The sequence below is a fragment of the Nyctibius grandis genome, chromosome 4 (assembly GCF_013368605.1).
Source record: "Nyctibius grandis isolate bNycGra1 chromosome 4, bNycGra1.pri, whole genome shotgun sequence".
Lineage (NCBI taxonomy): Eukaryota > Metazoa > Chordata > Aves > Nyctibiiformes > Nyctibiidae > Nyctibius > Nyctibius grandis.
In genome coordinates this window covers 14,713,092-14,728,273 of record NC_090661.1, presented here as the reverse complement: position 1 = coordinate 14,728,273, position 15,182 = coordinate 14,713,092, and the positions used below count along the sequence as shown (strand labels likewise).

The following is a 15,182-nucleotide window of genomic DNA, read 5'->3' as shown; positions in this document are numbered from 1 at the left end:
TGGATCAGTTCAAACGTTGTCAAAATTTGTAACATTATTAGTTATTTAGAAAGCATTGTGTAAACGCTTTCTAACACAAATGGCAGCTTGCTATGTGAGTTTCTAACAAGCTAAGGTATGTGGCTATTGCCAGTGTATGCACTAAGAAACAATGTGCTCAGCACCACCCAGAGTGGTATGTGGTCGTATAATGAAGGCTCTTTGCAAAGATTTGTTTTAGGAATAGACTTGCGTTTAAATAATGTTTTTGGTATCTTGCTAAACTGGGCCTAAGGGTTTCCAAGGAGTTTAGCATAGACATTGTTGAGGAGTCTGATTACTGATGAAAGTAAATGCACAATGTTTAATGGAGATTCTATTATTACTGACTGGGAAGGGAAAAGAAGTGTTTAATTGTGTGTAAAATTTTCTTCATAATTATTTATAACTCTGAATTGCAGTTCTTAAAGTCATAAAACTCTGGATCACAACATCAACCAGAAGTATTCCCATCTTAAAAATAACCTTTTGTAAGTTATCTAGAAGGTTATGTATAATTTAGACTTCAGAGCCAATTAGTTTAATTTACAAACTGAAAAAAACTTTAGATTTTATTGAAGTCTATTACTCTCAATATCAAATTTTCTAGTGGAATTGAGCTCTGTTCATACGAAACTTAGTAAGACCAATCTTCTACTTTCTCCTAAGCGTAATGACTTCAGTGACAGTTTTGCCTACAGAAGGCCTCCAGGACTGGGGCAAAGATTTGAAATGTATTCTGAACTTCAAATTATGAAAGCATATCTTCTAATCATTGCATGTTGTTTATAGTGTACTGAGAAAATTTCTGATAATGTGAATATCCAATATATAGAGGGCTTTTATGAGTTCCATGGAGAAGTTATATGAATAACATTTGCATTGACATGGGTATAACAAATGGGTTTCAGATGTCACTCTGTGCCAGATTTCAAAAAAAAAGCTTCTAAATCTTCATGTATAATTTCAAGTGTACAATCATTCTCAAATGAAAAAGACAGAATTTGTATATACATTGGCAATCTATGCATGTAAATTGGCAGTTAGCATGCATAAATCCTGAACGAAGTTTTTCTTTCAATTAGACCCTTGTTAAATCCATAGTAACTCCATTAACCTCAGTGGAATTACTTTGGATTTAAAATGCAGTTAAATGAGAACTCTGTTTGGCTACAAGTTCATTTCCCTTTGAAACTATGGTCCAACTATAACAGTTTTTAAATGAAGGTAGTACCTTTTTTCCTGATGTGTGAGAATATATTTGATAATAATTCTTTTTTTTTTTTTTTTTTAATAGATTCATCCTGCATGGAAAAGCTACTTTCTAAAGACTGGAAGGAGAAGATGGAAAAATTAAACACAAGTGATCTCCTTGGAGAAATTAAAGGTATCTCACTAGATCAAATTTCAAATGTTTGCATATATTTTAAAAAGGAAATTGATGATTTTTTAAAAGTTCAGAAAAAATAATAGAAATAACAATAATAACTTTCCTCTTTCCAGTCAACTCACCCTGTTTTTTTAATGTTTATCTTTGTGATGATGGATGCGTTTGCCAAATAAATAAGAGTATGTCACAATCAGTTATAGGCAGTATCAAGGATGTTATCACAAATACCAGGTTAGTTACATTAGTTCATTGACATTAGCTATATATCTCTGGGACCAGAGGAAGAAACAACTTGAAAACATGGAGTTACTAGTGCTTGATACTGTTTCTTCCCAGTTGCATAAACTATATGTAGAAACTGCTTTCAGATTATAAAAGGGGATAATTGTGTGATTACTGTTCTAAATCTTTGATTCAAAATTGGGGAAAAAAAGAATATTTTTTTATATTCATGCTATTCTTGCAGAGAAAGAGCAGCTCTGGATGAAATTCAGGACCTAATGAAATCAATGCAAGTTTTATTGCATATATCATAGAATCATAGCATGGTTTCGGTTGGAAAGGACCTTAAAGATCATCTAGTTCTAGCCCCCCTGCCATGGGCAGGGACACATTCCACTAGACCAGGTTGCTCAAAGCCCCATCCAGCCTGGTCTTGAGCACTTCCAGGGAGGGGGCATCCACAACTTCTCTGGGCAACCTGTTCCAGTGTCTCACCACCCTCACAGTCAAGAATTTCTTCCTAATATCTAATCTACATCTACCCTCTTTCAGTTTAAAACCATTCCCCCTCATCCTATCACTACTTGCCCTTGTAAAAAGTCCGGCTTTTCTGTAGGCCCCCTTCAGGTACTGGAAGGCTGCTAGAAGGTGTCCCTGGAGCCTTCTCTTCTCCAGGCCGAACAACCCCAACTCTCTCAGCCTGTGTTCATAGGAGAGGTGCTCCAGCCTCCAGCTGATCATCTTTGTGGCCCTCCTCTGGACTCACTTCAACAGGTCCATGTCCTTCTTATGTTGGGGGCCCCAGAGCTGGACGCAGTACTCCAGGTAGGGTCTCGCAAGATACAGAGAGTACTTGCCAGTATTTCCAAGATTTGTTGAACCAGAAATCTAGTAGAAGTGGAATTCTCTTGGCAATTAAGTACTATGTAGAAAACTTGAAGTGTTTTTCCCCACCCATCAATTCTTCCATGGATTTTCTTAGTGAGAAGAAATTCAGTGTTATTGATTAAGCAACAAATTAAAAAGGTTGTTTTTTGTGCTGTGAGAAGAGGTCATAAGGCATGTATGAGGACTACACAAGGTACATAAGATTTATTTCTCTTCATTGATATAATTTTATTAAATTGCAACTACAAATATGTGGAAACAGAGAATCATGTGCATCATATTAATAAATTTTTACTAGTGTAAAAAAAAAAAAGAGAGATGAAAATTGATGCTTAGGGTTTTACATTTCCACTAGGGAAACTTAAGATAGTTCATTTTTTTTGTTATACAAACAGATGAAAGATTGGCCCTTTTTAATAAGTAAGCTATAATTGATTCCTTCAGCTGATTCAGAACCAAAAACTGTTGGATTCTCCTGTTAGATTTTTTTCATGGAATTATGACAATGCATATATATTAGGCAGATAAGAAATCCCACAGTAATGTCAATGGCAGAAATATAGTATGCCGTTTTGCAGGAACATGTTAAAATTGACTGTAATAAAATCCAACAAAATTATGTCTTGAAATCACATTCTATTTAAAGCTGTATTGTCTCTTAATAGTGTGGAAAACTTTGAATGCTAGTTTGTCCATTAATTGCACAATATAGCTACTTAGTCTTTAAATAGAAACTACTTGAATGCTATTAGTGAATAAAAATTAAAAGAGGTGGGATCTCTAACAATGAAGAATAATGGTCTTTATTCTTTTATATGGCACAAAAAGCTTTTTCATGAGCTTTATTTAAAAAAGAAAAAGATTGTTTTTCTGGATTTATGTTATTCCTCCTATTTTCTTAGTATATATATTCACTGCAGAGTGAATACTGAGTAGAGTTCTTGCTCCTAACCCTTTTCTGCCTCCAAAGCATTCTCACTCAGATTTGGAAGAATGTTCAACTTATTCAACTACCTTTTCTGGTGATATAGCCTATTAGCTGTATAAAAAGGATCACTTGATTAGGCTCACCAGATATATGTGTTGACAGTCATTCAGTTACTTTCCACAACTTACTTCCTGTGTCTCATACCTAGAAACCTATCTTTAAATGGTCTTAATGTCTGTAGCATTCCTCTCTGCTACTAGCCGACTTCCAGCAAGATGCAATACTGAATCTTTGCTACTGCAACTGCATTTAACATTTTTAATGAACAGGAAAAATACAAAAATGCATACAGAAACATGGAAGATAAACGATGGTTGCTGTTATGTTGTGCTTTACACTTACAGTATTCAAACCTCTTGACAAAGACATTAGTGTCATTTTATAGAAGAAGAAAACAAGGTGCAGAGTTACATAGCAGGAGCAGTGGCAGGTCTGAAGTAGGACTCCTTTCTTTTGGGGTCGCAAGCCAATGGCCTAGCCACTGTCTCCAGGCTGCTTAGCTCCTAGCTGATAAAATCGCTCAATCTAATAGCCTGGTGTTAACTCACATTAGCATTTGTGTGCCTTAAATCATCTCAGAAAGAAAAAAAACCCCAACAATCTAGCCCATGGCAGCATGAAAACCAGATTACAAGAATGAAATAAAGCAAAGTAGGGGAACCAGAGAGAATTTTTAATCTGTCAAAGCAGCATACTTTAAAAAAAACTCTTTTCAGTATTCAAGGTGGTAGATTTCCAAATCATGAAGTTCATTTTCATAGTGCTGAATGAATTTCCAGTTAGGTAACTGGCAGGGCATGCTGAGATCTGAAAGAACTGCTTTTGAAAATGTGTCATCTTTGGGAGGTCAAATATCTTTTTCCTTGATTTCCATTAGATTCTAAATCAATTTATTTATCTGGCTGATATTTTTGGCTGTTGTGCAGACTTATCTGCTCATATTACTGAGAACCTAACTTAAAGACATGAAGCGATGCAGTAAAAATAAATAAATGAGGTCATTAGGGAAAAAAAATCTTGATTACAAGAAAGTGAGGTGTGGTCCTGTGAGGAACTGCTCTTTGCACTGACTGTTACTGGGAGTTGTTTATTTTAGAGAGAAGGCGTTGTTCCTGCTAAGGATAACCTGAGCACATACTCATCCTCTGTGTCTGCACAACTACAAGCCTCCCCCCTTCAGTGAAAGACTAGCATCTTGGTTGTGGGAAGAGAGTTCACTAAGAATCAGCGCCAGAAAAAAGGATGAAAGTAGAAAAAAAATGTACCACTGCCACAAACTGTTTCTATTTGTGTTTGGGAAGCATATAGACAAGAAGAAAAGATAATTGGCTGAGAGAAACAAATAAAAATGGTATTTTCTTGCTTTACCTTCTATGTTTAGAACACAATAGTGTTAATCAAGATATAATTGTAAACTGTATCTATTAATTCAAACAATAGAAGCCAATACAAAAGTAACAAACAGTGAATCATTTATTTTTTCTCTAAGTGGGATTGTTCCTGTTCACAATTACTCTTGCATAGTGTACTTCATTTGTAAAACTGCTTTTTCTGAGTTTCTTTATTAGGATTTCAGTTATTGATAATGGTCCAGATTCTTCCTTGAATAGGAGCCAAACAAGCCATTGACTTCAGGGAGGTTGCGTGAAACTCAGAGAAGCATTTGACAGAATGCTTTGTAGCCAAATTCCAGTGGTTAAATAAGTCTGCTTGTTCATTTGATATGTTTATAAATGAAACACATAGGTCAAATTTTCAAAGGTCTATGAAGCAGTTGAGCTGAGTTAAATGACCTGCTCACCTGGAAAAAAACCCACAGCTGCCCATGCAAATCATTTGATTGTATGCTATTTGCCAGTGTGTGCATGCAAATACATTTATTTAAGGTATACAAGCAATTTGTTAGGCTTATGTCCAGCTTTTGCAGTGTTGGTTTCTTGTGTAAAAACTGGAATCAGGAAATACTTTTCATTCTAATTTTTCTTATCATGTATTTGAATAAACAAAGTCGTGCAGGACTCTTTTTTTTTTTTTTTTTTTGTAAAGTTACACATATTTGAGTGCACAGAGTTCTGTCCTTATCGCATGTATTTCTGTTGCTTAGCTATCTAGTTTTTCTTCAGCAGCCACAGCTAGGCAGAGTAGCATCATTTATCACTATACAGAGTCTGTTTTAAGTTTTCTGTTTCTGTTCCAAATATAAATCTCTGGAATAGCATAGTCTTGCATGCATCAGGCAGTTGTCCCACTGAAATAGCCTGCAATGGTCTTTCTCAGCATGCAGGGTCTTTGAAGATCAAATAAGAAAGGTCAGTCTTTAAGTAACTTAAGCAATGGTGTTATCGTGAAAGGGTCAGAATTGGTCTAGCAGCCTTACGGGAAGAGTGACTCCTGGGTCACCGGCTACTGTGTTGCAGGTTAGTTCTCTGGCTTCCATTCGTGGTGTTTACAACTGGAACTATCTATATTTGTAGGCATTGTGACTTGAATGTCACATGCTGTCTTTGTACAGTATACTCTATTTCGGGAAGGATAGTGATTGATGTCCATAGCTTTATCCAATACAGAAGGCTGTTTGCATTTTGTTTCCTGTGCTTATTCCTTCCTCTTTTATATTTGCTACTTTATTAAAAAGAGCCTAAACCTCCTATTTCATGTGACATGTACACATTTAGTGGCCTCAGAATATTTGGATAGGTGGGAGGCAGCAATCCTGTTTCCTAGGAAATGTTGAATATAGTAAAACGAAGCGACTTCACCCACTTGATAGTTTCCTTGTATAAGATACTGTATAAACAATAAGGAAAATTATATTTGTCCCTAGAACACAGGAGAGAGAGAAAGAGGTGTTTTCTAGGAGCATTTTTTTGTGTGTGCATTAATGACTGGAAGAGAACAGTGAGGCACCACTGTCTGAATCTAGTAGTTTAACACGATCCATCTCTGGAATAGTCTTGGAGAGAGTTCTGCATGAATGAATCCTTGAGAAAGTTATGGTTTCTATGATTTTACAGTGAATTAAATTTTTTCTTGATATATGCATGATTTACAAAACATTTTAAAATGCTATTTTTGCTTACATTTTCTAAAATTTGTCTTCACAGATAAGCTTTTGGGTGTTTTGTGGTGCATTATATAAAATTTGAAGACCATTTTAAAGAAAATAAATCTGATTTCCTGTAGCCCTGACCAACAGTGTAGTCTGGATTTGCAGTAATTATTTCTCAGTATAATTGCTGAAATTTCTTTCTCATGAATTCCAAGGGTATATAACACTCTGCCTTATAAATATGTATAAATAAATATATATAAGTCTATATCACAGAAGCACTCAGAGGTTTTTAATTATGTCACTTTGTATGGCTGTAGACATTTCAAAGCTCTCCTTTGTGCTCTCTGTTATAAACATGTTTTATTTCTTTTGAAGTCTGTGTGATATACATACTAGCAATTAAAAACCCAGCTCAGGCTTTGTGACGCAAGGTCTTCTTAATTAAAACTCAAACAAAAGCTACAAGCAAAAGCCCTACTATATGATTAAGGTCTAAAGTGTTATGATACATTAGAATCATTGTTAACTGCTAGGATTTAAAAAATCAATACACAGGAAAAAGGATCAACTGGTTACAATTAGCGAAACCAATGAAAGCATCCAACAAAACATAACAACACAACAGGACCCAGAACCCCTACACCCAAATCCTTAAGAAATTGGTCTGATTAGAAATATACCACAGGCTATAAAGGTTTCTCATAATGTATTTATTACCATGATCCAATGAGGTTATGTGTTTAGCTTTACGTTGTAGCTCTCCAAATCAGAGAGAGATTTTTGTTTTGCCATTTCTCAAGTCATTGGCATTTTGTGTAATATATTACGAAAGCTGCATTTCCAGGTCTAAGCTGACCTTCTAAATTAAGTGATACCTTGATATTTGAATGACTGAATATTTCATAAGCACTTTAAACAGTATGTCTGCATACTCTTGAGTCTGATTTGCTTGAAGAAGGTAATGGATTCAAAATATAAATATTTTGGTTAAATTTACTGTGCCTCATTGTATCTATTTGTTATGATTAAGATACCGATATAATTAGTTAGACTAATCACTAGTGTGAACTGGATTAAACTATATGGTCTTATGTCATCTTGACTTTTTTTGATATGAAATACTTTTCTCCAGATTCTGAATTTCGCTAGACATGCCCCAAACTGTACAGAAAGAGGGTAGTCCTGTGGAAATGAATGGGACTGCTCACTGTACATAGTGCTGGTATTTAAATTATGTACATGTAAGTCTTGGCAGGATTGAAGCTGTACTTAGCGGGGGAAAAAAAAGTAGTAAACATTTTTGTTGCTCTGGTCTTTGGGTCAGAGGGTCATATTTCAGTGGTGCCTATCACAGCCATGCCTGCTTCTGATGTTAAAAGTTAATGACTATTACCGTTTCTAGTTCTTAAAACTCCACAACTATAAATTACGTTGTAATCAACCTTTCACATAAATCAAGTTCTCCATATTGTTGAATACATTTTATAAATAATATCGACCAGGATGCATGCAGTATATTTCCAGGCACACAATGAGTTTGTTACTTACTGCAATCACATATATCTATCTATTATTTACCTTACAGAATATGTTTCTAAGCTTAACAATTCAGGGCTAAATGTATGAACTCTGTACTACACTGAAATCAATGTAACGGCTAATTTATATGCTGTATTCTGTGGAACTGTCCCTCAAATAGTGTACTAAGAAATAGCATCAACTGTTCGTGAGAAAAAGGAATAAGGATAATGATGCTAATAATAAGGAATTTGAAACAGCAATGCATTGATTGGGCACATTAAAGAAGACTGCCTCCTGGAATTTAATCCATCTTTATTTGTACAAATAGTGACAAGCAAATGTATGGCGTTAAAGTGTATTTATTTTCAAATATCATTTAAATTTTTAGCAGAAAAAGGGTTGAATATAAACTAAAAATTACAAGTAGGTTTTCTTCACTATTTCTTTGAAAATTTGCCATTTTCTTCTGTTGGTAGGTATTATATATGTATTTTTAATTTTCATTACATCAGTGATTGTTTTGTTTAATAAATACAGAGCCTTCAACCGTAGTCAAAAGGCTTCTATGTTGAAGAAGCCTATCACCACTTGGAACTTCTCTTCTGACACTGGATGTCAGTGACAAATTTCCTTTTGACTCAAGTCCCGGCTTAGTCGCCAATGAGGTTACTTACCTTTAGTAAAATAAAACTCCTACTGAAGACAAATATACAACTTCATGTGAAAAAGTGAGTGCATATGTAGGAGTTTGCACTGCGAAAACAAGAGTGGAAACTCCATTTCTTGTGTTTCATCACATTTCAGTGGTTTTGGCTTTTTGTTGCTGTAGATATACAAAGTCAAATTCTAACAAATTAATGAATGTAAGCATTTATCTAGGAAGATGCATATAGACACAGTACTGAAAGGACTGAAATTTTCCGATTGATTTAGATTATGTGGAAACCTGTAGACGTTCTTTATCAGTCTTTTGTTACAGGAGTTTCATATTAAGTAAATCTTTGATTTAAGTGTCAGACATAAAGAACGTACTATCCTGTAGTGTTTTGTCTCTATGGATGCTGAGCAACCTGGGGAAGGGTGTAAGGAAAGGGCAAACATACAGTAATATTTCCTCAATATACTCTTCCAATTTCCAACAAAATATGATTAATGGGCTTCTTGATTCAGAGGTGGTACATTTGGGTTTAATGGCCCTTGATAGAATTATCATCTATGAACATGTCCAGTCGCTTTTGAACCCTTTAATAGACAGCTAGAAAGTCTGTGGGGATAAGCTCAGCAGTTAACAATATGCTGTATATTTGAACCTAGTACCGTGTAGGTGTCCCCTAGATCTTGTATTATAATGGACAGGGAATGGTTGTTCCCTGTTCATCTTCTCTGTTGCACAACATTCAGTTGTCTCCAGGTTGAAAAGTAAAAATATATTTATTCCTTATATGAAAGCTATTCTGCACTTCAGTCACTCTCATCATCCTTCTCTGCAGTTAATTTGGACAGAAACCTTTTGCACAAAATATCACTATTCTGAGCAACATCAAACTTCGGCACCAATTAATGAGAACCTTTGTAGCAATCCTTTTCAACTCAGTTGATTTTAAACTCCCCTTCTGAATAGGGTGTCTGTCTTGAAGTGGGGTCTTAATGTGTGGATGTTGTGTGGTAATGCGAGCATCCTGTTGATATCAAAGAAATCAGATGGTTTTTTTTTTTGAGAGATATGTAAAAATAACTTACTGGGAACTGTACAAACTGTGGACGCAGAGGTGTCTCAGAAATGTCATCTGTAAAACTTAAGGGACATAGCATTAGTGCTCAGAAAAAAAATGAAGTATGGGCACATTTGGGAAACTCACATGCGACTGAGAATAGCAAGAACATAATGTGCAACCTGACGCAGTCACTGCCTCAAAAGGCTAAGCTCAACAAGAAATAGAAGAAGAAATACAAGAAGGGTTGTCCTTGTCCTCTCTAAACAAGTTGACCCTTTGGAAGAGGTTAACTATCAGTATTTTTTTCAAGAGGTCTTGATTTGTCTAACTGTGTCACCTCACTTCAGATCTGACCAATGACATCTGACAGTTTTCTGCCAAAGGGCAGATCTAGCCAAACTGCGCTTATTTTCCTTGTTTTCACCTCCTCCTGCCAACGTTAAAGTTACTTCAGGCTAATCAGGATCTCCTTGCTCCAATCAGTTCATTCACGATACCGTGCTCTTACTTGGTGAGTGAATTGGTCTCAATTCACTGTCTCCCTTCTGTCTCTCCCCCAACTGTTTATTTGGGATTAAAGTAAGTAATTTCTCTCTTTTCCACTCCCTCCAACTATTTTTTTGGTTCTGGCATGATTTGCCTACAGAGAAAATTTTCAAAAACACTAAAAAGATGAAGTCTCATCAATTAATATGAATATATGAATTGTAAAGCAAATTGAGAGAGCTGTATTGAAATAGTTTCCATAGGAAATTTATCTGAACAGAGGAAAGAGAAATAGATATCTATTAAGGACATAGCCTGCCCTGATTCCATGAGTTCATCATAGGTATTATTCCCTGTGTTAATAAAATTAATAGATTTATACCCAGGCAGCTTGATCAGAAATGTTTCTTTGTTATTAGCTCTCACACTGAAATCCTGTTATTATATTTTATTTTATCCTTTTTTCCTTAAATTACTGGTAGTTTGACCCACATATCCTAATATTTACCTTGGTCTTATCGATATGAATTAACAAAGCTTAATGTTAGCCACATTCTTTAAGAGTTACACAAGATTAAGCTGAGACCTGCTCAATAGCTGTTTAAAATTTGTTGCCCTGTATATAGCAGTAACGAGAGGCTAACACACTTATGTTGGGAATGAATCCTCATGTCTATTAAGATTTGTTTGAATAGGTTTCCATCACAACAGGTGCACAATTATTTTATGAGTAAAATATTATCAGCCTTCCAAATTAGCCAAGGCAAAATGCAAGTTGTCTGATTAAATAATCAAACCCAATACTTAAAATGCACTTGATTTCCACAGGAATTTTAAGATGCTAAGTCCCAGTCTATCAGTGAAACTGTGATTGTTTGCAGCATGCAAGTAGCAGCTTGTAGAGTATGCTGTTTGGTATGTTTTACATAATTCATCCTACATTATACAAGACAAAACCACTAAAAAAGTGTATAATAATAGGTTTTACTTCTAATCAAACGATTTTCATCTACCAATGAAGGTATTATACTGCGCATTAAAATCAGAAAAAAGTGGGCCTCTAGTGGAAAATAGTTTGAAAGTGTTCTGCATTCAATTAGGAGGCACATCAGTTTAGAAATACAAAACCCTGTGTTGTTTTTTAAATAATTTAGTTTATGAAGGGGGAGGGAAAAAAGGAAAATCCTCTGAATCTGAAGTGCAACTTGCAGTGTGGAGATCACATGTGTCACCAGTTATTGAATAGCTCAGTAAACACAGTGACTCAGAGACCCACGAAATGGGTAAAATCTGAAACAGTAGGTTCACCATGAATGGAAAACTTAGCAGGGCAGCTGTCAGATGCAGATTATATACAGGTAACTGTTTGTTTTCATATCTGAATCTGTTTGTCAATCAGGGAATGCTATGAATCAGGAGATGGGATCTCAAATACAAAACCACAAAGTCAGAGACAGCATCTGGAAGAGCTCCAAGCCACAAAAATTAGGAAAGAAGCACAAAGGGAACAAAAACTGTAAATGCTTGCATGGATTCTGCCTCTGTATACATTGGATTTAAATAATTGTGTTGATACATCAGTAATAATAATTGTTGATAAAAATTATAGTCCTTATTTTGGGCAGCAATACATTTTACTAAATGTGAAATTAAATGCAATTTGTATTAATTAGGGATAATATGAAAGTATGTAAGTGGTTGACATTTCTGACATTTTTAAACATACTACTATATGTGAAGATACATCTTTTGCATTTGTTTTGGCTTGGAAATACTGTAGATTGATATATGACCCTAATGTGTTCTGTTGAAATAAGATCACAGTTCTAACCCCTAAGATCAGAAAATTATTTATAGAAAAGGTTCACCATACTTTGAAATTTAGTTAAGGGGTTTGATCATTGATGTAGCTGTTTACTAGATGATTGTAGTTCTCTCTGGAAGCTGGAATACAGTCTTATTACAGATAATAAAGCAAAATCTACTGTTAAAATGCAGGTGGTGTACTCAAGCTGCAGGATTTAAAAAGCCAGTGTAGTGTATACAGACGTTTTATGTAGGTTTGTACAACTTAAGTTTTTCTAAATGCGGGAAAGCTTACAGAGACTTCTAGTTTTGATTGGTAACATCAAAGGAATACAAACAGAGGTTTACTAAGGAAGGTAAAGAAAATGAAATGGGATAACTGTTCTGTGGTTTGTTTTTTCAGATTCATTAAGAATCATAGAGTTCCTTTTAACTTGTAGCTGAAAGAACGTATTTTTACCTTTGCTGCTTTATTCTGGTGCCAGGATCCATTTGCCTACGTATTGTTGAGATTCTGCAACAGTCGCAGGACGACTGTGGATTTTCCTTTAGGGGCTGTAGTGAATAGCGGGTTCCTACTTCAGGATGTATTTGTAAATTAATTAACCCTCTTTATTTTGTTGTTGTTTCCTTCACCTCCCAAGGGTTTCATAGTGTAATTTTGTGTGTCTCAGACTTCAGCCACAGATGGGGGTGCCCACTTCTTCTGAAACGTAAGGATTTTTCTAAAAAGAAATATTTTAGCCTATCAGGTTACAGTCTGCCACTTTTCAGGATAACAGTGATTGACAAAGGCACTTTGGGTCTCTCTGCATACTCTCAGATAACATATCACACCATCAGACAAATACGAACACTTTATGCTAAGAACTGTCTGTGAGCAGACCATAGTGAGCATTCTCCATCTGCTGACCTGGAAAAACTGTAGTCAGTCTCCACACATAGCTAAAGTTTAGTTAACTTCATAGATAGGTAAGTCTCTTCTCTCAATTTGCCTCTTCCTGTTCCCTTCCATGTTTATTGTGCTAACGAACACTGAGAAAAACACTTTTCTGAATTATAGTTACCACTACTGAAACAGGCTATGGTGTTAATCAGCAAATCACCTGTGACAAAATATAGGCGTTAATTGCACGTCAGCTGAGTCTGCTATAAGAAATTTACATTATGACAGCTATGCCTGTGTAAAATGTTTCAATGCATTAAACATAGGAATTAATATAAATTCAAGTTTGGAAGTGAGGGAAAACTGAAGATTTATGTAATGAAAATGAATGTTGTTTTACTTGTTTTAATGAAATATTCTTCACAAAGGAGAAAAGTGTTCCTTGCAATAGGCCCACTCCAACACTTGCAGCATGAGCTGTAGAAGGATAACACTGCTCTTCACTGAACAAAGTCAGATCCTATAGACCAGCTGGCATCACCAATGCCAGGGCCAAGACTGCGGCTACTATCTGAACTGGTAACGTTTATAGACTTAGTTTCTGTGATGGTCCTTAACAACCCCTGAGAGGTGTGTATTTTTTTTAAAACAAAACTAATGGACCATTTTTCATTGGAGTTCTGAAACAGTTCATTTTCTGTGGTTCATGAACTCAAGATATATGATATTTGTTTAATGATCTTCACTGACATCTAGAAGATAGGAAAAGGTTAAATGGTATTGTGAGAATTAGGTTAGTTGGTAAACTAGGTAATGCTTTTGCCATGCATACCTATTCAGGCTTTTACAGTAGTGCTCTTTTTTGTCAGTGTCAGCTATGTCATAGCAGGCATAGAGTTACGCAGTTGGTTGAGCAACTGAGAAAGTTATTCCTCTTAAAGTATATACACTGAACTAATATCTAAACAATACTGAGTACTCGAGTTAGTAAGAAATCTCTTTTTTTTTGCATAGGGAAATAAATGTGAATGAGTGTGTGTGAGTGTTACCTTATAAATGCATTTTCTGTATTGTCTTTATATGTCAGATTAGTATTTGTTCATCCTCTTATGCAAACTGGTTGTCTTATATGGACTTTTGTCTGTATATGTTGAGTCCATGATATAACTGAAAGCTTACTGCAAGCTTAGCTTTACTGCAAGTTGCTGAGGTCCCCTAAATGCAAAATATTTAAGGTACACAAAAAGCAGAAAAATCTCATCTTTGCTATTACATATCAGGCCAATAATGGAAGAGCTCCAAGGAGGAATTTGAAAATTTGTAAGTGGATGCAGTTCTTGCTACTTTGAAGTTACCAAAGTGCTACTGACTTCTAGAAAGTGATATCTAAATACCTCATGTCCTTCTGCAGTTCTTCAACAATATTTCTGTTTATGACTGTGTTTATTTTGATACCCTGAAATTATGATGATAACATAATGTATTGATGATAATACATTAGAAGTTAGCTGTAAGAGTTTAGTTGAAAACTTCTTTTTGTGCTAAGTTTATTACCTATGTGGAACTGCAAGTGAGCAACTTGAGGTTTTGACTGAAACATGTCAACCCTAAGCCTATGTACATACACCTTCACACAGATCCAGGTTCTCATGTCCACTAGCTGGTGTTGCACATCAGAAAAGTAAAGGAAACTAATTTTATGCTAAGGAAAGATGATTGTTTCACCCACAGGTATGAATTCCCATACAGGGAAAACAAATCTTATTAAAAAAAAGAAAATCATCAAATACTGTGTCTGAAGCGATAAAGTTGCTACCCAAGAACTCAGAGAAAAAATGGAAAGGAAAGCTTTGGTATAAAGAGGAAAAAAAAGCCAAACATCCATTTGACTCCAGCAGTAATCATAAATGGACACACAGGAACAAGGAAGAACAGGGAAAGCATATACTTTCACACTAACATTATCCCAGCCGCTGACTATTTTCAGTTCCAGGGATTTCCTGACCCTAATGTGGTTTGTTTATTTTGTATCAGTCAACTAGATCTCTTTTCCCTCTTCCAAATACTTATCCAGTCTCCCCTTGAGCCTATATAAAACTTTGAGCCCACGGCATCTTTTAGGAAGATATTCCATGGCTCTAGTGTCCACTGTACAAAGAACCAACTCAGATGAAAATTAATTGAAAACTTTTAAGGTGATGTTATGTGAT

At 35.4% G+C, this 15,182-nt stretch overlaps 1 protein-coding gene across 23 annotated transcripts in view; it reads left to right on the top strand.

Annotated features, from left to right (window-relative positions):
• Positions 1-15,182, top strand: part of SOX6 (SRY-box transcription factor 6) — a 382,016-nt gene that overhangs the window by 200,279 nt on the left and 166,555 nt on the right. For all 23 annotated transcript variants that reach the window (XM_068400308.1, XM_068400301.1, XM_068400306.1 and 20 more), the window contains one exon: positions 1,316-1,405. In XM_068400308.1, coding sequence (XP_068256409.1) covers positions 1,316-1,405 — 90 coding nt within the window. The remainder of the gene's footprint in view (positions 1-1,315; positions 1,406-15,182) is intronic.